The sequence below is a fragment of the Gorilla gorilla genome, chromosome 7, assembly GCF_029281585.2.
Source record: "Gorilla gorilla gorilla isolate KB3781 chromosome 7, NHGRI_mGorGor1-v2.1_pri, whole genome shotgun sequence".
Taxonomy (NCBI): domain Eukaryota; kingdom Metazoa; phylum Chordata; class Mammalia; order Primates; family Hominidae; genus Gorilla; species Gorilla gorilla.
Window position 1 is genome coordinate 108,154,733 of NC_073231.2, and position 21,501 is coordinate 108,176,233.

General features: G+C 38.1%; 1 protein-coding gene across 4 annotated transcripts in view; it reads right to left on the reverse strand.

Moving 5' to 3' along the window:
* UBR5 (ubiquitin protein ligase E3 component n-recognin 5) overlaps positions 1–21,501 on the reverse strand; it is a 159,240-nt gene that overhangs the window by 65,913 nt on the left and 71,826 nt on the right. For all 4 annotated transcript variants that reach the window (XM_055348784.2, XM_019032423.4, XM_031013591.3 and 1 more), the window contains exons 10-14: positions 10,031–10,147; positions 9,839–9,949; positions 8,522–8,676; positions 7,331–7,448; positions 4,094–4,278 (exon numbers count right to left, since the gene is read on the reverse strand). In XM_055348784.2, the coding sequence (XP_055204759.1) occupies positions 4,094–4,278; positions 7,331–7,448; positions 8,522–8,676; positions 9,839–9,949; positions 10,031–10,147 (686 nt within the window). The remainder of the gene's footprint in view (positions 1–4,093; positions 4,279–7,330; positions 7,449–8,521; positions 8,677–9,838; positions 9,950–10,030; positions 10,148–21,501) is intronic.

Below are 21,501 nucleotides of genomic sequence, written 5' to 3' on the forward strand. Positions count from 1 at the left end.
CAAAATAAAAGGATGGAGTAAGATCTACCAAGCAAATGGAAAACAAAAAAAGGCAGGGATTGCAATCCTAGTCTCTGATAAAACAGACTTTAAGCCAACAAAGATCAAAAGAGACAAAGAAGGCCATTACATAATGGTAAAGGGATCAATTCAATAAGAAGAGCTAACTATCCTAAATATATATGCACCCAATACAGGAGCACCCAGATTCATAAAGCAAGTCCTCAGTGACCTACAAAGAGACTTAGCCTCCCACACACAATAATAATGGGAGACTTTAACACCCCACTGTCAACATTAGACAGATCAATGACACAGAAAGTTAACAAGGATACCAAGGAATTAAACTCAGCTCTGCACCAAGCGGACCTAATAGACATCTACAGAACTCTCCACCCCAAATCAACAGAATATACATTTTTTTCAGCACCACACCACACCTATTCCAAAACTGACCACATAGTTGGAAGTAAAGCACTCCTCAGCAAATGTAAAAGATCAGAAATTATAACAAACTGTCTCTCAGACCACAGTGCAATCAAACTAGAACTCAGGATTAAGAATCTCACTCAAAACTGCTCAACTACATGGAAACTGAACAACCTGCTCCTGAATGACTACTGGGTACATAATGAAACGAAGGCAGAAATAAAGATGTTCTTTGAAACCAACGAGAACAAAGACACAACACAGAATCTCTGGGACACATTCAAAGCAGTGTGTAGAGAAAAATTTAGAGCATTAAATGCCCACAAGAGAAAGCAGGAAAGATCCAAAATTGACACCCTAACATCACAATTAAAAGAACTAGAAAAGCAAGAGCAAACACATTCAAAAGCTAGCAGAAGGCAAGAAATAACTAAAATCAGAGCAGAACTGAAGGAAATAGAGACACAAAAAACCCTTCAAAAAATTAATGAATCCAGGAGCTGGTTTTTTGGAAGGATCAACAAAATTGATAGACCGCTAGCAAGACTAATAAAGAAGAAAAGAGAGAAGAATCAAATAGACACAATAAAAAATGATAAAGGGGATATCACCACTGATCCCACAGAAATACAAACTACCATCAGAGAATACTACAAACACCTCTACGCAAATAAACTAGAAAATCTAGAAGAAATGGATAAATTCCTCGACACATACACTCTCCCAAGACTAAACCAGGAAGAAGTTGAATCTCTGAATAGACCAATAACAGGCTCTGAAATTGTGGCAATAATCAATAGCTTACCAACCAAAAAGAGTCCAGGACCAGATGGATTCACAGCCAAATTCTACCAGAGGTACAAGGAGGAACTGGTACCATTCCTTCGGAAACTATTCCAATGAATAGAAAAAGAGGGAATCCTCCCTAACTCATTTTATGAGGCCAGCATCATCCTGATACCAATGCCGGGCAGAGACACTACCAAAAAACAGAATTTTAGACCAATATCCTTGATGAATATTGATGCAAAAATCCTCAATAAAATACTGGCAAACTGAATCCAGCAGCACATCAGAAAGCTTATCCACCATGATCAAGTGGGCTTCATCCCTGGGATCCAAGGCTGGTTCAATATACACAAATCAATAAATGTAATCCAGCATATAAACAGAGCCAAAGACAAAAACCACATGATTATCTCAATAGATGCAGAAAAGGCCTTTGACAAAATTCAACAACACTTCATGCTAAAAACTCTCAATAAATTAGGTATTGATGGGATGTATCTCAAAATAATAAGAGCTATCTATGACAAACCCACAGCCAATATTATACTGAATGGGCAAAAACTGGAAGCATTCCCTTTGAAAACTGGCACAAGACAGGGATGTCCTCTCTCACCACTCCTATTCAACATAGTGTTGGAAGTTCTGGCCAGGGCAATTAGGCAGGAGAAGGAAATAAAGGGTATTCAATTAGGAAAAGAGGAAGTCAAATTGTCCCTGTTTGCAGACGGCATGATTGTATATCTAGAAAACCCCATCATCTCAGCCCAAAATCACCTTAAGCTGATAAGCAACTTCAGCAAAGTCTCAGGATACAAAATCAATGTACAAAAATCACAAGCATTCTTATACACCAATAACACACGGAGAGCCAAATCATGAGTGAACTCCCATTCACAATTGCTTCAAAGAGAATAAAATACTTAGGAATCCAACTTACAAGGGATGTGAAGGACCTCTTCAAGGAGAACTACAAACCACTGCTCAATGAAATAAAAGAGGATACAAACAAATGGAAGAACATTCCATGCTCATGGGTAGGAAGAATCCATATCGTGAAAATGGCCATACTGCCCAAGGTAATTTATAGATTCAATGCCATCCCCATCAAGCTACCAATGACTTTCTTCACAGAATTGGAAAAAACTACTTCAAAGTTCATATGGAACCAAAAAAGAGCCCGCATCGCCAAGTCAATCCTAAGCCAAAAGAACAAAGCTGGAGGCATCACGCTACCTGACTTCAAACTATACTACAAGGTTACAGTAACCAAAACAGCATGGTACTGGTACCAAAACAGAGATATAGATCAATGGAACAGAACAGAGCCCTCACAAATAATGCCACATATCTACAACTATCTGATCTTTGACAAACCTGAGAAAAACAAGCAACGGGGAAAGGATTCCCTATTTAATAAATGGTGCTGGGAAAACTGGCTAGCCATATGTAGATAGCTGAAACTGGATCCCTTCCTTACACCTTATACAAAAATTAATTCAAGATGGATTAAAGACTTAAACGTTAGACCTCAAACCATAAAAACCCTAGAAGAAAACCTAGGCAATACCATTCAGGACATAGGCATGGGCAAGGACTTCATGTCTAAAACACCAAAAGCAATGGCAACAAAAGACAAAATAGACAAATGGGATCTAATTAAACTAAAGAGCTTCTGCACAGCAAAAGAAACTACCATCAGAGTGAGCAGGCAACCTACAAAATGGGACAAAATTTTTGCAACCTACTCATCTGACAAAGGGCTAATATCCAGAATCTACAATTAACTCAAACAAATTTACAAGAAAAAAACAAACAACCCCATCAAAAAGTGGGCGAAGGATATGAACAGACACTTCTCAAAAGAAGACATTTATGCAGCCAAAAGACACATGAAAAAATGCTCACCATCACTGGCCATCAGAGAAATGCAAATCAAAACCACAATGAGATACCATCTCACACCAGTTAGAATGGCAATCATTAAAAAGTCAGGAAACAACAGGTGCTGGAGAGGATGTGGAGAAACAGGAACACTTTTACACTGTTGGTGGGACTGTAAACTAGTTCAACCATTGTGGAAGTCAGTGTGGCGATTCCTCAGGGATCTAGAACTAGAAATACCATTTGACCCAGCCATCCCATTACTGGGTATATACCCAAAGGACTATAAATCATTGCATCTTTACACATGCACACGTATGTTTACTGCGGCACTATTTACAATAGCAAAGACTTGGAACCAACCCAAATGTCCAACAATGATAGACTGGATTAAGAAAATGTGGCACATATACACCATGGAATCCTATGCAGCCATAAAAAATGATGAGTTCATGTCCTTTGTAGGGACATGGATGAAATTGGAAATCATCATTCTCAGTAAACTATCGCAAGGACAAAAAACCAAACACCGCATGTTCTCACTCATAGATGGGAACTGAACAATGAGAACACATGGACACAGGAAGGGGAACATCACACTCTGGGGACTGTTGTGGGGTGGGGGGAGGGGGAGGGATAGCATTAGGAGATATACCTAATGCTAAATGACGAGTTAATGGGTGCAGCACACCAGCATGGCACATGTATACATATGTAACTAACCTGCACATTGTGCACATGTACCCTAAAACTTAAAGTATAATAATAATAAATTAATTAATTATATATATATATATATATATAAATATTAGCCAAGTTACAAACAGTAAAATTTAGCACTTCCTTTCAAATTTCCTGGGAACCTTAACAAGACCCTATCATGTTAGGAGTTTACAATTTCACACCTCTAAGTCTTCCTTGATTATTCCCATTCATATGCAGAGCAAAGAAGGAACTGGTGTCAAAGCACGATTAGTTAAGCTATAGTACTTACTTAGCTTCAGTAGTTTTGCTAGCTTTTTCCATGTTTTTCAAGCTTTCAGGAGATCTAAGTTGAAATCTACAGCTGTCATTCATATTCCAAACTGACTCCATTAAGACACCAACTTTAGGAATCCCAGCACTAATTGAAAATGCAACTGCTCCAGCATGATAAAGAGGATTATTTCTCAAGCATACCTAGCAAACAAAAGAAAACCACCATCAAGATGACATAACTTTAAAAACATATATAATATTTATTTCAAATGGATGAAATACAATATATGAAAGTACTGGGCTTCCTAGGTTTCCCAGTATAATCTTACCCAATCAATAAGGCTGAAAAAGCACCACCTTAAAGGTCTTCATTAAGAAAATTTGTTTCTAGGCCAAGCGTGGTGGCTCATGCCTGTAATCCCAGCACTTCGGGAGGCCAAGGCAGGTGGATCATGAGTCAGGAGTTCAAGACCAGCCTGGCCAAGATGGTGAAACCCCCGTCTCTATTAAAAATACAAAAATTAGCTGGGCATAGTGGCATGTGCCTGTTATCCCAGCTACTTGGGAGGCTGAGGCAGAGAATTGCTTAAACCTGGGAGGCGGAGGTTGCAGTGAGCCGAGATCATGCCACTGCACTCCAGCCTGGGCAACAGAGTGAGACTCCATCTCAAAAAAAAGAAAAAGAAAAGGAAAAGAAAATTTGTTTCTAATATTAAGGAAAAGGAATAATTTCAACATGTTTGCTAAAAATTTAGCATTAACTTTAAATTTTCATGCAGCAAATATCCCAACCATTCTGCTGCAAACAAACAAACAAAAAACAGAGCAGAAACAGCAGAGAAGAAACTAAAAGGCATTATAATTTAAAAAGTAAAATGTGAAAAAAAATTACACTTCTTGTCTGTTTCCTACAATCTGAAATAAGTTTTTCCCTTAATTCATGATAGGCTCTATAACTTTATCTCTATAGATGTTTCTTTCTCCCAGAAGACTACTGTTTCCTGCTAGCCAGAAGGTTCCATGAATAATTTTTCTTTTAAATTAAAAAAGAATATGTAGACATTAGTGTCTGAAGTTTAACTGGGTTTAGGAGTAAAAAACTTACAGAGGAAAAAAAAAAATAACTCTGTCAGGGGACTAACCTCAGGTCATGCTCTGAAAACCAATGGCCTTCAAGACAGCACTGTTAAACATACCAACAGTATCTCCATCTTAGATAGGAACATTTTTTCTGGAGATATCTTTTATTTCTCCAATATCCCAATCTTACTATGTGGTAGATGACCAGAGGTACATACGAAGATCATGATTTTTTGTGGCTTATAATTAAATGTAAGAAACAAAAGAAGATGGTGGTACATTTGAAAAGTGCAGGAACTGGAAACATTGGCTTAGAGGTACAGTTCTACCAAAGAATAGCTGTGTATCATTAACTATAACTCCGTGGCATAAAATGAATAGTTCTTAAGACGATCTATAAATACAGATGCAGCTGAATAAGTGACCAACAGTTCTTTTCAATGTTAAGACATGAATATTTTACTTGTTCTGCAGCTGTAACTGCCCTCAGCCTCCAGTATTCTACAGGTTTAAAACGCAACCTTGGTTATATACCAAGGTATTTTCATATGCTATCTTTCGGCAATTGAATGTCAAGCTTTTTTATTTAAAGCTTTTCTCCAATATTTTTTCTGCTCTCCCTGTCTACAGTAATGCCATATTACCTGCTGATATGGCAGCTGCTGCAACATCCTACTAGTACATGAGTGCAATTGAAAAAGAATGTCCAGGACATCAGAAATCAGTATTTAAACTAAATAGGCAAAGAAGGGATCCTACAAAGGAGAGAAGGAGGGGCAAAGAGAGGAGCAGGGGGAAAAAGAGAGAGCATACCCTGTCCAAAGAAACTAATATAAATAATGAAGGCCGATCAATAATGTTCAAAATAGTGGGTAAACGCTGAAAATTTTCTGGTTCAAAGACCAATAGGGAGAAGAACATGAGGAAGACCAAGAAAAAAGGTGTCATGAAGAAAAAGAATAGGTACATTTTACTACCTTGTAATGAAAAAAAAAAAAACAAAAAACCTGCATTTAAAGTGCTAGATGAAGAAATTAACACCACATTCTATAATAAAAAACTACCATTTTGTCTAAGTTTTAAGGATTAAGTTTTTAAACATTCATAGCAGCATTTGCTGTAATGAATATAAGCATTAAGTTTTACCCAGAAGATAAACCTCAACCAGAATGTAATAAATTAGAAGTTCTCAGACTCATTTGATCTCAAGACCTTTTTCCTTTTTTCACTATTAAGTATTACTGCATATCCCAAAAACCTTATGTTTATATGGGTCATATCTAGTTTTAATAATTAGCAAATTAAAACTGAGTAAATCGAGTGTATTAATAATTGAAATTGAGAAAGTTTTAAATATTTAACAGTAATATACCCCACATTCATATAAATAATTTTTATCGAAAATAGATTTTCAAAAAAATAGTGGCGAGAAAAGTAACATCGTTTACATTTTAGCAAATCTCTTAATGTCAGACTTAATAAAAGACAGCTGTATTCTCATGTCTGCTTCTGCATGCAATCTGTTGATACCTTCTTCTGACAAAGCTAATTCAGCTAATAGGAACCTAATTCAGCCTGACACAAATATGTAATAGAAAAATGAAGGAAATTTTCAGACTCCCTGAAAGGGTTGAGGAGAAGGCAGGGGTCTCTGGACCACACTTAGAGAACCACTGAGATATTAAGAATATCAGCTTCCAGAAAATAGTACCTGTAGAAGCCTAAAATCATCTCAGAGTCAAAAACCAGAAAGTGGTAGAAATGGGGATTTGCCAAAGCCCCCTGCCTCATGCTGACAACATCCTCATAGAGCAGTATCTTTCAAACGGGTTAGTCGTAAGAATCACCCGGGATGTTTGTTAAACACAACGATGCCTGGCCCTACCACCAAACAAACTTAAACATTTCAGGTAAGGGGTTCCAGACTCTGCATTTTAAAAGTAGCAAGTGATTCTTAAAGCCAGGGAACCTTGCCCCATAGGGAAACCTACTAATACTGAACCACAATCTATACAGTATTACTCTACTGAATGAAGGAAGAATGACATGACACATACACGTTACTGGAAACCGATTCTTCAAATGATGCTCATCTGTAAAACTGCTTACAAGGGAAGAAAGTGATTCTGAAGAGAAACGAGGTCCCTTAAGACAGGCTAAATCCATCACTTACCTGGGTACCAACAGTGATGTTTGGCATTGAAGAAATACCAGCACTGGATTTAGGCTTTTTATTTTTTGCTCTAGCTTTCTCTAACATTTTCTTCCTTTGACTAAAAGGAACTACACCCCTGAAAACAAAAAACATAAATTGGTCAAATAAGCAGTAAAACAGCCCACTAAATAAATCTGAAATTACACATATTATCAGTTAAACATTTCTGGTATTTCTCCAGTATTTTCACCTCAGGAAACTATTAATGTGTACAATTTCATCTTAATTATAATTTGTGCATTAGATTAATAACTGGATCTACTTTTATTAAACCTTTATAATTAAATTTTATGGGAAATTCATCAAGTGCTTTTTTTTTTTTTTGAGACGGGGCCTTTCTCTGCTGCCCAGGCTACAGTGCAGGTGGCTGATCTCAGCTCACTGCACTCTCTACCTCCTGGACTCAAGAGATCCTCCTGCCTCAGCCTCCCAAGTAGCTGAGACTACAAGGCACCCACCACCACACCCAGTTACTTTTTGTATTTTTTGTAGAGACTAGGTCTCACTGTATTGCCCAGGCTGTTCTCGAACTCCCAGGCTCAAGCAATCCTCTGGCCTTGGCCTCCGAAAGTGCTGGGCCTCCGAAAGCCACTGTGCCTGGGCCTAATTGACATATTTTCTTCCAAATAATTATACTTCATTAGGAAACTCCCCTATATATTGTTTCCAAAATGCAATTTTGCTGTTAACTCCTTAAAACACAATAAAGAAAAAATGTAAGGTCACCTTCTAACAGTAAAGCTATAATTAAATAAGGTAGAGAATATTCATACAATGAAATGAAAAAAATACTCTATAACCTATACTTTCAATTATGTAAAAGCAAAGTACATGTTTATGTAGAGGAAAAAAAGATTTAAAATACCCCAAATGTTAACTGTAGTTATCTCTGGGTTGTAGGATTCTAAATGACTTTTGTTTCTACTTTATACTTTCATAAAACTTATTAATTATATTCACTAAGTATGTACTTTTATAAATTTAACTGTTAAAGTTTTTTAAAATGTTACTTTGTTCCAAAGTGAAATTTCCCTTCCATAAGGCATAATCTTTTAACTGACCTTCTCATGTTGGTATTCCACTACTCAAAGCATCTTTCTATACATACACAAGCATTCACCGATAAATTCCTCCTCCCTATAGACTCACCACCAATATAAACTGTTTTCCAGCTGAGCGCAGGTGTAAAGGGCACAGCAATGTAAAGAAACTATCCGCTCTCCTTGAAGTTCAGAGTAAGTCTGAGCAGTGTGCTCTAATTTAGAAGCCACAGAACTTAAAGTTTCATCCACCCATGTAGCAACCTAAAGAATAAAATATTAGAACTTTAAATAAAATCAAGCCATCTTTTCAAAAGGATTGTGGCAAAAACTAGGGCAAGGCATATATACTTTAAAGACTGGAGTTCTAAAATGTTTTGAGTTAAACGCTATAAAAATAAGTAATTCAGAGAGGTTCTTAGTAAGACTAGAAACTAAAATACTTTTTTCACACAAATCAAAATAGCAGTTATTCAAATGAATGTCTAAGGCCATCTTTAAAGTCAGAAGTAAACATTTGCTCTACCAATTTTTAAAAGAATTTAGTGACTTTAGGCCAGGTGTCATGCCTGTAATCCCAGCACTTTGGGAGGCCAAGGAGGGAGAATCACTTGGCGCCAGGAGTTTGAGACTAGCCTGAGCAACACAGTGAGACTGTGCCTCTACAAAAAAGTTTTAAAAATCAGCTGGGCACAGTGGTGTGTGTCTACAGTACTAGTTACTTGGAAGGCTTGAGTTCAAGGCTGCAGTGAGCTACGACCACTGCACTTGAGCTTGGGCAACAAAGCAAGACCCTGTCTCAAAAAAACAAAACAAAACAATTTAGTGACTTTAAAGCCAAACCGATAATTTGAGACATAATATCCATACTTTGTCAATCTGTATTTTCTAGCTTCTCAACATCTTTTCTTAGCAATTTTCTTGAATATTTTTGCCTTTCCTTAAACCAGAAAGCTTTTTTTTTTTTTTTTTAGAGACGGAGTCTCGCACTGTCGCCTGGGCTGCCGTGCAGTGGTACGATCTCAGCTCACTGCAACCTCCACCCTCCAGGTTCAAGCAATTCTCCTGCCTCAGCCTCCTGAGGAGCTGGTACTACAGGTGCCTGCCACCACACCCAGCTATTTTTTTTGTATTTTTAGTAGAGATGGGTTGGCTAGGCTGGTCTCGACACCTGACCTCATGATCCACCCACCTCAGCCTCCCAAAGTGCTGGGATTACGGGCGTGAGCCGCCTGGCCCAGCCACAGAAAGCTATTTTTAAAGTTACAGTATAAACTAGCCAACAAAAATATACATTAGATTACTAAGGCTTGAGACACTTTGTATTTATGTTAACATAGATCAAAAATGAAAAGATGGAAAAGGAGCAAAAAAAGAAAAAAAGAATTAAAGCATGAAATGTTAATCAATGCAAAGTGTTTCATACCTTGTTATTTTCTGTAGCTACAGTTGCTCTTATGCTATTTGCAGACAGGAGGACTATCTTTTCATTGGTTAACCCCAAAAATGTTGCTCGTGGATGATGTAATGAAGGATTCTTTGAAAGCATAAAAAAAATTACTATTTTATATGTTGATATGTAGAGCTATTCAATGCAAGATTTCATAAAATAAAATACCTGGGCATTTCTGTAAGGCTCAGATTCACTCCATTTCCACTGATAAAGTTCTCCTTTACTGCTGACAGCCAGAAGTTCAGAATACAGAGCCCCAATACAGATGAATTTTGTTCCATCCTATAAAGTAAAATACAATACTATAAATATAAAAATTGCCAAATCTACTGATTTGAACACTGTCACTTTAATCACTTCATCAGATCCAGATTAATTATGTAAACACATAAACCACAACTATACGAAGTCTTTAGCACAGCCTATAAGGTATCCAGTTAAGGTGGCCCTGGCTCCCTCCATTAACTCACTCACCTCCATTCACACTGGCCTTCTTCCTGTCACAGTGGCCTTCTTCCTACCCTCAGACCACTGTCCTTGCTGTTCCCTCTGTCTGTGTTACTCTTTCTCAGGTGACACTCCCTCAAGAGACTGTCTCTGATGACACTATGTACAGAACCACCACTCTCACATTAGTTCCTTACACTGCTTTCTTTTTAATCCACAGCACTTCACAACTTGACATATTTATTTGTTTATACACTATCTCATTCAAGTATAAGCTTTGTCTTATTCACCACTGTAACTTAAGAACTTAGCGTACAAGTAGGTGCTCAATCAATGTGCTGAATGAGTGAAGGGAAAAAAAGAAAAACAGAATAAGGAGCTGAAACAGAGAAAAACGATGTCAAATCAAAAGATTCTTTCCCTGTAAGCTCTTTCAAGCTATGGAAACAAGTGCCCATATTTAAGGTAATCATTCATTCACTTTTATGTTGACATACATGCAATGATTTGGAATGCAATTAAATTATAAAAAGCTTGGCTAATAAATGTAAATAAATAATTTTCTTTAACATAAAACCAATGATCAGAGCCACAAAGCTACCTAGAAATCTCACAGCAAAAATTGCCAGTAACGGATTTTAGGTTGCAAAAATGCTATTGGTCTATACACAGTACTTCTCCATTTTCTTTGGGATTTTGGCTCCAGGGTATGATAAACAAATGGTGTCTTTCTGGTTTTTCTGTCAAAATTCAATTTTATTTGGTCAGATGGTAACGTTATAGTGCTCAGCTAAAAATTGTAAAGTCTACAAGATTTATTAACATAACACAATAACAACAGGTTATGCCTTAGTGTTGTACAGAAATACTACTAATTTTAATCGTCTATTTTACCTGTATCAGTCAACCTTATTTTCCTATTTTCAAGTCACTTTTATTGGGGGATGGAAAAGAGACCAAATTTGGAATTCTCCAAGTTAGCAATTCTTCCCTTACCTTTACCATGGATGTCTACAAACCATTACTGACTTTCTCCATAGAAACTGCATCAAATTTTACCTTTCTACTTCATATTCTCTTCTCAATCCTATGGTTAAGAATTAACTATAATGGAATCAGACTAAGTGAGTCCCAAACCTAGATCCAACACTTATTAAGTATGTGACTTCAGGTAAACTATACAATTTCTCTGAAACCATTTCTTCATTTCTAAAATGGGTATTAAGGTAATGCAAATCATGGTAAGGGAGAGGGGAGTGCAGGGTAAAAACCAAACGGAGTAACATATATAGCTGACCCTTGAACAATATGGGTTTGAACTGTTAGGGTCTGCTTATAGTTCTCTTCGGCCTCTGCCATCCTTGAGACAGCAAAAGCAACTCCTCCTCTTCTAATTCTTCCTTCCCCTCCTCAGCCTATTCAACATGAAGATAATGAGAATAAAGACCTTAATGGTAATCCGCTTCCACTTAATGAATACTAAATATATGTTCTTTTCCTTATGATTTTCTTAATAACATGTTCTCTAATTTACTTTATTGTATAAATACAGTATATACTACATATAACATACAAAATATGTTGTTAATCAACTTTATGTTGTTGCTAAGGCTCCCAGTGAACAGGAGGCTATAGTAAGTTTTGGGGGAGTCAAAGTTATGTGGATTTTCAACTGCATGAGGAGTGGGTGCCCCTAACCCCTTCACAGTTCAAGGGTCAGCTGGATAAAGTACACAGCACAGAGCCCAGTGCAAAAAGCACTCAATCAAATTCGACTATGACTAATTTCCTCCCCTGACTTCATCTCTGACTCACCCAGAAAATGATAGCTCTCAGGCAGGGGCTTCCTCAATATTCCTAGCTCTAGATTTGCTTAATGAAAGCACCATTCTCATCTCCTCCCTTCTCCCCATCTCAGAGAAAGAAGGGTTTTCCTCCCCTCCTATTTAAAGATAACCCACAGACACATTGGATGCAACTCCTTCCCATATCCCCCAACAACCATCCGAACAAATCTCTCCTTCAGTCCTAACATGGTAAAGTGAATTACTGCCTGGCATATGTTTCACCTTACCAGTTTTCAGTGATGGACACGACATTTTTTCCAACTGCCAAATCAATGCTCAATGTATGTAATCAATCCATCTTCTCTTTAAACTCTTCAGATGATTTGCCTCTGTTCATTATCTGTTCTGGAACCCAACCTTCTCTCCCTAATTCATAGGTCACCATTCTCTACTGGTCTTCCACCTACCTTCCATCTCCCTGGCACTACCATGCATGGTCTTCCCTCCATCTCCCTGGTACTACCATGCACTCCCTGCCACTGATTCTGTCTTTCTCCCTGTATTCAAATTGTGCTTCACCTTCAGCCTCAGTGACTTCATCTACCAGAGCATCATGCTTTTAAATGTATAAATCTCATATCTCCACACTTACCTACAGCTGTCTTAAAAAGCACAATGACATCCCTAAAATGAATCTGCCATCTCCTGCAAAGCTGTGCCTTCCCTGTAGTTCCTATCTCTATGAATGACATCACCACCCACCAGGTAATGGGAGACATGACAATAGAATTGACTGATGAGAGAAAAGGAAGAGATGAGGCGTGCTCCCAGGTTCCCATGTCTAAACTGATCTCAAATTCCTCTCAGATTCTTCTCTTTCTCTCTCCCCATACCCCTGCTTTGGTTGAGATCCTCACAATTTCCTTGAACAACTGTAGCATTCTCATAACCGACTTTTGATTTTTCCTGTTGCTTTCTCCCATCATGCCAGTAATGTTCACCTCCTTAAAACTAATCAAATACAACAAAACAAAACCCCACCAATCACATCAAGTCACTTCTCTACGGACTCTGTTGACTTCTTAATTGCTGCAAAACAATATCCTAACTTCTTCCTTGGCAAACTGTCTAGTCATCTCCATCCCACCTCTTCTCCTACTCCCCACCACAAAGCAGCAATTCTGAATTTTTCATTGTTCCTCAAACACATCATGACCTTTTGTGACTCTGGGTCCATGCCCAGATACATTTGGAATACCTTTGTGCCTTGGTCAATGCCCACCTCACCTTAAAAATGCTGCTTAAATGCTATCTCCTCTGCGATGCCTTTGCCAGATCTCTCAGGTGGTATTGGTCATTTACCACTCAGAACCCCTATAGCACTTTACTCATACTTTCAGCCTAGCATTGATCACATTATGATCACATTACATTCTACGTAAATGTTTGTGTTCCCCACTGAATTCCTTGTAGAAAGGCCAATATCATACTCATGACTATATTACCATATGCCAGCTTGGTATATGGCACAAAACAGGAACACACTGACCAACTGTTGAATGAACAAATGAATCTTAACTCCAGCTTCTTTGGGTAAATGCCTTACTAGAGCAGTACAATCCTGAACAAACCAGCCCAATAGCAAGAGCATGGTGCATGAGGCCCTCTCAGAACTGACTTGCCTTTATCTTTCAGAGATAGGGCAATGTCCCCCACGGTGATGAGGCCTGGATGAGCCAATTAAACCCCTACAGGCCCTGAAAACCCACTATGGACAAATGAAGATGAATAGCACAACTATGAACCCACAGGAAGAGGACAAAAAAATCACCTACTACTTCTTGCCTGCTTCAGATTTATCTGTATTAAAGAAATTTACTGTATGTAGAGAAATAGAAAACAATCAAATACATACACAAGGACAGTATTTTAGCTCACTCATTTCATAAGTCATAGAAAACAATGTTTTTATTGTTTTTATGAAGTATGAATTGCTGCTTCTGAGCAAGCTGACATCTGCTCAATCCAACTAGAGAAAGTGGCTATGCATGTGTCCTTAAAGAGCAGTAGTTTGTAGCTCTATTTTTCAACAAAAAGAAGTTGAATCAGTAAATTTGCAACTGTCCAACATAAATGGGTCATAAATTTAACTAGAAATCCTTCCTCAAAGGGGGAAGGAAAACTGTTAAAAATATGAGACATGAAATAGTGGCCAAAGCTTTAAAAACACTTGGCCCAGCAACACCAACTCTATTAACTGGCCACACCTATGTTTACTAATTCACATTGTGAAAAAGTTGGCATCTCTATTCCTGAATTTTGCCCCACAAAACTTGGTTTTCACATTTTTTCTACTATGAGCAAACACTGGTTTTATCATTAGGTAGCAGCTCCAACTCCTGTCACTAAACACAATATACTGCACATCATGATTGGAATGATGGCAACTACAAGATACACTGCAATTTGGCCAACTGTGTCCATTCACACTTCATCTCTCTCTGCCTATCCACTTTTCCATATGCTTTTTCTGCCGAGTTTCTTTTCCTTTTTATGATCATTTTTCATTTTGTTCTTACTTCATATTAAATTACATTTGTGACACATCTAGTTAATCCTGGAAGCTTCCAGATGTCAATAAAAACAAAACAAAGACCTTCCCCAGCCAACTTCCACTTTTAGAATCCTCTGCCTTCATTTTCCTCAGTGTTGGAAGCACAACGAAGGTGAAGCAATATAACCCACAAGTCTGATCAGCTGGTTCCAACAGGGAGGTTGCTCCAAATAGCTTAAACAAGGGGTCAAATGAAATGAATCCATTTCCTCTCAACACCATTCAAAGAAACAGAGTAACATACAACTCTACAATATAAGGGCTGGTGGGAATAATTCTACTTATTGTTTCCTCTAGACTAGATAGAAATAGATCCAGAACAGTAAGGAATATTAATGTTTTTTAGCGGGGAAACAGAACCTCACTCTGTCGGCCAGGCTGGAGTGCAGCAGCACGATCTTGGCTCACTGCAACCTCCGCCTCCTGCGTTCCAGCGATTCTCCCACCTCAGCCTCCCACGTAGCTGGGACTACAGGTGCACGCTACCGCACCTGGCTAATTTTTGTATTTTTAGTAGAGACGAGGTTTCACCGTGTTGGCCAGACTGGTCTCGAACTCCTGACCTCAAGTGATCCGTCTGCCTTGGCCTCCCAAAGTGCTGGGATTGCAGGCATGGGCCACCAAGCCCTGCCAGTTAATGTTAATTAACAGTACCGAGTCAGGCGCCGTGGCTCACGCCTGTAATCCCAGCACTTTGGGAGGCCGAGGCGGGCAGATCATGAGGTCAGGAGATCGAGACCATCCTGGCTAACACGGTGAAACCCCGTCTCTACCAAAAATACAAAAGACAGCCGGGCATGGTGGCAGGCGCCTGTAGTCCCAGCCACTCGGGAGGCTGAAGCAGGAGAATGGCATGAACCCGGGAGGCAGAGTTTCCAATGAGCCGAGATCGTGCCACTGCACTCCAGCCAGGGCAACAGAGCAAAACTCCCTCTCACCAAAAAATAAATAAATAAATAAATAAAATAAAATAAATAAATAAATAAAAAGTATCTGCACTCTCATATTCATTGTGGTAGTATTTATAATAGGTAATATATGGAAAAAGCTTAAGTGTCCTTCATGGACAAATGGATAAAGAAAACACACACACACAGACACAACAGAAAAAAAGGAAAATTATTCAGCTTAAAAAAGGAGATCTTGCCATTTGCCACAACATGGATAGACTTAGAGGACATTATGCTAAGTGAAATAAGCTAGACACAGGGAAAAAACATATTGTGTGATCTCACTTATATGTGAAGTCTTTTTTTTTTTAAAGGTCAAATATACAAAGGTAGAGAATAAAGCAGTGGTTACCATGGGCTGACAAGGAGTGTGGGGGTGTGAGGGAGGGAAAATGGGGTTATAGGATACACAGCAGACATGCAGGATGCAAATCTAGAGCTGCAATTGTTACGTCATGAGGATTACAGTTAATAAAATGGTATCATATTATGGATTTTTGTTAAGTAGATTTTAGCTGCTCTTGTCACAAAATAGTAACTGTGAGATGATAGATGTGTTAATCTATTATAGTAACAATATAAATACATGTATCCTATAACCTGTTGTAAACTTCAAATATACACAATAAAATTTATTTATTTAGTTAGTTTTTTGAGACAAGAGTCTTGCTCTGTCGCCCAGGCTGTAGTGCAGTGGTGTGATCTTGGCACACTGCAACCACCGTCCCCCAAGTTCAAGTGATTCTCGTGCCTCAGCCTCCCAAGTAGCTGGGATTACAGGCATGTGCCACCATGCCCAGCTAGTTTTTGTATTTTTAGTAGAGACGGGGTTTCACCACTTTGGCCAGATTGGTCTCGAACTCCTGACCTCAGGTGATCCACCCGCCTTGGCCTCCCAAAGTGCTAGGATTACAGGCGTGAGCCACCGCGCCTGGCCCAAGTGCAGATATGCATGATTTCATCTCCTCTGGGTACGTACATAATAGGGATTGCTGGGTCCTGTGGTGGCTCTATTTTTAACTTCTTTAGGAACTTCCATACTGCTTTCCATAATAGCTATACCAATCTAGTTCCCAACAGCATACAAGGGTTCTCTTTTCTCTGCATCACTGTCAACATGTGCTATCTCTTGTCTTTTTGATAACAACCATCCTAATGGGTGTGAGATGGTATCTCACAGTGGTTTTAATTTGCATTTCCCTGACAATTACTGACGTTAAGCACCTTTTCAAATATCTGTTAGCCATTTTTATGTCTTCTTTGAAGAAACGTCTTATAAGGTCCTTACCCGGTTTTTAATCAGGTTATTTTTCTGCTACTGACTTCAAGTGTTCTTTATAAATTTTGAATATTAACTCCTTATGACATGCATGGTTTGCAAATATTTTTTCACAGTCTATAGAGTGCCTTTTTATTTTGTTGACTGTTTTCTTTACTATACACAAAGGCTTTTTGTTTCATGTAGCTCCATTTACTTATTCTTCCTTTTGAAGTTTGAGTTTTTGGTGTGAAATCCAAAAAAAATCACTGCCATGAGCAATGTCAAGGAGCTTTCCTTATATTTTCTTATAGTTTTTAAGGTTTCATATTTCACATTTAGGTCTTTTGTCTATTTTGAGTCGATCTTTATGTATTGTCTAAGATAGGAATCCAATTTTACATGTGAAAATCCAGTTTTCCCAGTACCACTTATTGAAAAAACTATCTTTTCCCCACTGGTGCCCTTGTCAAAAATTAGCTAATAACATATGTTTGAATTTATTTCTGGGCTCTCTATTCTGTTCCATTGGTCTATATTTCTGTTTTTACGCCAGCACCATATGGTTTTGATTGCTTATAGCTTTGTAATACTATTTTAAACCAAGAAGTATGGTGCTTCCAATTTTCCCATTATTGCTTTCAATATTTGGGGTATTTTATGGTTCTTTACAAATTTTAGGATTGCTTTTTTATTTCTATGAAGAATGCCACTGGAATTCTGATAGAGATTATGTATAAATCTGTACATTACTTTGAGCAGTATAAGTTTAAAAATACTAATTCTTCCCATCCATGAAGCTCCCTAGACTCAAGAGATCCTCTCGCCTCAGCCTCCCAAAGTGCTGAGATTATAAGCATGAGCCACGGCACCTAGCCAAGATTATTTTCTTAATTTCTTTTCCGGCTAGGCTGTTATTTGTGTATAGGAATACTACTGATTTTTGTATGTTGACCTCGTAGCCTGCAACTTTAATGAATTTATTAGTTCTAACAGGTTTTCTTGTGAAATTTTGGAGGGGGTTCTACATATAACATCATGTCATCTGCAAATACAGATAATTGTACTTCTTCCTTTCCAATCTGGATGTCTTTTATTTCTTTTTCTTGTTTGATGTTCATTAGTGCTTCCAGTACTATGCTGAATGGAATTGGCAAGAGTAGGCATCCCTGCCTTGCATTAAATATTATTGGAAAAGCTCTGAGTTGCTCCCTGTTGATTGTTAGCTATGGGTTTTTTCATATATGGCTTCTATTATATGCAGGAGCTTTCCTTCCACAGCTAAACTGTTAAAGAGTTTTTATCAAGAAAGAATGCTCAACTTCTTCAAATGCTTTTTCTGCGTCAATCAAGGTGTTCATGTGATTTTCAGGTTTCATACTGCTAACATGATCTATCACATTGATTAATATGTATATATAAAGTCAGCCTCATATGCCAGGAATAAATTCCACCTGGTCGGGATGTATATCTTTTTGATATGTGTTGAATTCAGTTTCCTGAATTTTTTTTGGAGGATTTCTGCATCAATGTTCAAAGATATTATTAGCCTATGGTTTTCTTTTCCTCTGGCGTCTTTGTCTGGCTTAGGCCTTGTAAAATCTGTTTGGTTTAGATTCTTGTTGGAAGTAGGTTGGTATAAACACATATATAATTACAATTTACATGCAGACATTCAGCAACATATTATGAAATTTCTAATCTAGAAAAAACAAATTGCAAAAATGACTGAGAAGAGAAAATGGAGCCATGTTATAGAACCACCTAATTAAAAGATTACCTCTTCTCACCACAGTAAATGAATTATCAAAGCTATTCCAGAAATACAAAATGTAACGAGCAGTCATACAAGCCAGAAAAACAGTAAAAAAACAGTAGGTGCACAGATGGTTAGATGGAAAGGTGGATGGACGGAAGGATGGAAAGAATGGCTAGAGAAGGGTGAGTAAAGGGAGTGGGAAAAAGGAGTCGGGGGGGAGTATGGGAGGAGAGAGGAAGGAAGAGAGGGAGGGGAAGCAAGAAAGGATAGATTTTAGGGAGTAGGGATAGAATAAGAAAGTTGATGTTTTGGGGTAAAAACCTTCAGAAACCAATATCAACTTGGCTAGTTTGACTGTGAACATCATAACCTTGAACTTAGAGCACAGACTTAGGCACTCCCTCCCCTTCTCACTTTGGTACATATAGGCTGCCCTTAATTTCCTATTACACTAAATTATTACTATAATAAAATGTTTTCATAACTTGAATTCATTCTAGTCCAGTCAGATAAAGGGGGCATGCATGATCTGTATCTTTTTGGTCTGTGTCCAATTCACTACTAACAGAGAACCTGGCACATAACACACAAGTGCCACATAAACGTACTTGGAAATACCCAACTGGGCTCTCTCACCCTCCCATGACCTGCAGGAACTGCCTGTTCTCCCTTCCTGGGACAGGACCATGCTTCTCCTTGGTCTTTGCACTTTACATAAACTAACTTATTTAATTCTCATAACAAACCCATAATGTAAAAAGTATTACTATATCTATCTATATGAGAAAACCAAGGCAGAGAGAAGTTAAAGAACTTGATCAAGATCACACAACTAGACAGTGGTAGGATTAAGATAGGAAATCCAGCAGTTTGACTTCAGAGTCCACACTCTTTGTAATCATTCTGTGCAGCCTCCTGTGATTTCCCAATGCCTCCTGTGCTATTGTGTAGCTATTACGTATTTATGTATGGAAACCTATTATGGTACTTACTCAAACAGATTAACATTATTTTTCTTCTTCCTATAAAATCTCTCACCCTAACATCTAACAAAAGGCCTAACACATGGCACATATTTAATCAAGGTTTCTAAAGTAATAATGACTGAATGACCCTTACTTCTGTCTTTATGGAACTTTCAAGATGCCTATAATTTTCAATTATGCTTTTATATTAGTTTTGACATTTAATTCAAAGAATAATTTTGGGAAATATGTGTATTTTACAGTCACCTCAAATATTTTCAGTTCAATACTATACCACAAAACCTTAAAGAAAAGAGAACATCCTATCATTAAAATAATTTTATTGGCTTACAAAAGGGTAAAACTGCCAGGCACGGTGGTCACGCCTGTAATCTCAGCACTTTGGGAGGCCGAGGAGGGTGGATCACCTGAGGTCAGGAGTTCAAGACCAGCCTGGCCAACATGGTGAAACCCATCTCTACTAAAAATATAAAAAATTAGCTGGATGTGGTGGCATGTGCCTGTAATCCCAGCTACTCAGGAGGCTGAGGCAGGAGAATTGCTTGAACACAGGAGGCAGAGGTTGCAATGAGCCAAGATCACACCACTATACTCCAACCTGGGCAACAAGAGAGAAACTCCATCACAAAAAAAAAAAAAAAAAGGTAAAATTTTGAAGAACTGGTTGTTCCTCTAAATGGATGCTGGGAAAGTAGGTACTAATCCAGTTCCTTTACCAACAGAATTAAGCTTGTACCCTAACAAAAGACAAAATGAATATTACTATGGACACTAACAACCATACTTAATATTTAAGAGTATTGTATTAGGTCATTTCTGAAATTAAATTAGGATGCATATTTTGATTGCCCCCACTCCTAAAAAAGCTACTCCTTCCCGTATTAAAAAAAAACTTCATTGCTGCATCTGCCATTTACAAGACATTTGAAATAAGCAAAGACATGAAGTTTCCTTCTCCATAAAAATGAATGGATCAGAGGCAAGCCAATTCCAGGTTTACTATTGTGTACAAAATTGAGACTATCCTTTAGCAGCCTGGTATGTCAAGAACGTAGAAATAACACTTTCAGTCAAAATAATGCAAGTTACCAAGATTTTTTTTAAAAGCAAACCCCAATCAAGATTATAAGGAAAGTCACATTTTAAGAATATTACTTTGGATGACTAATCACCACCTGTCTCCTGCACTAAACCTCACAAGTTTCATAAGACAGGCTCAATATCCGATCTTGTGATTAATATAGCCCCCATAAGTAGCAAGGTACTAGGCAATTAGCAGCAATGTCTGTGGCATGGAGGAGATAAAATGATAGATGCATGCTCTGCAACTGCTCTGGTTTTCCAGTGTTAGCCTTAGCATGACATTCAAACTGTCTTGAGCTAGGAATTCCTAATGGACCCCTCATTAGACAAGCCCCTACTCTTGGCAGACCACTCTCATCTGGTGCTGGTACCTCTTCTCACCAATGGTAAATACCAAGTGCATCCTGACACCCTATCTCCCTGCATTCTCCACCTACCTCTCTATTCCCTATCAAGCCTTCCCCCAAAACCTTCTGCTCCTCAGGAATCACTACCCCTAACTAATTTTGAGAAACCAATATAAGTCTCACATATTACCAGTTTCTTCACATGGTATTTATCCTGAGCCCTTATATAATACTTTGTTTTCCTAAAGTTACATAAAAACAAGGTCTTCTTTCCCTTTAATAGCTCTCTACATTCTCTTGTAGCATTCAGCCCTGCAAACAAGCACCTAATGGTATTTACTGATCACTATGATAATGCTTAACAGTTTAATTAAAGGCCTAAGCTGTTTTCTTTCCCAGAATTCA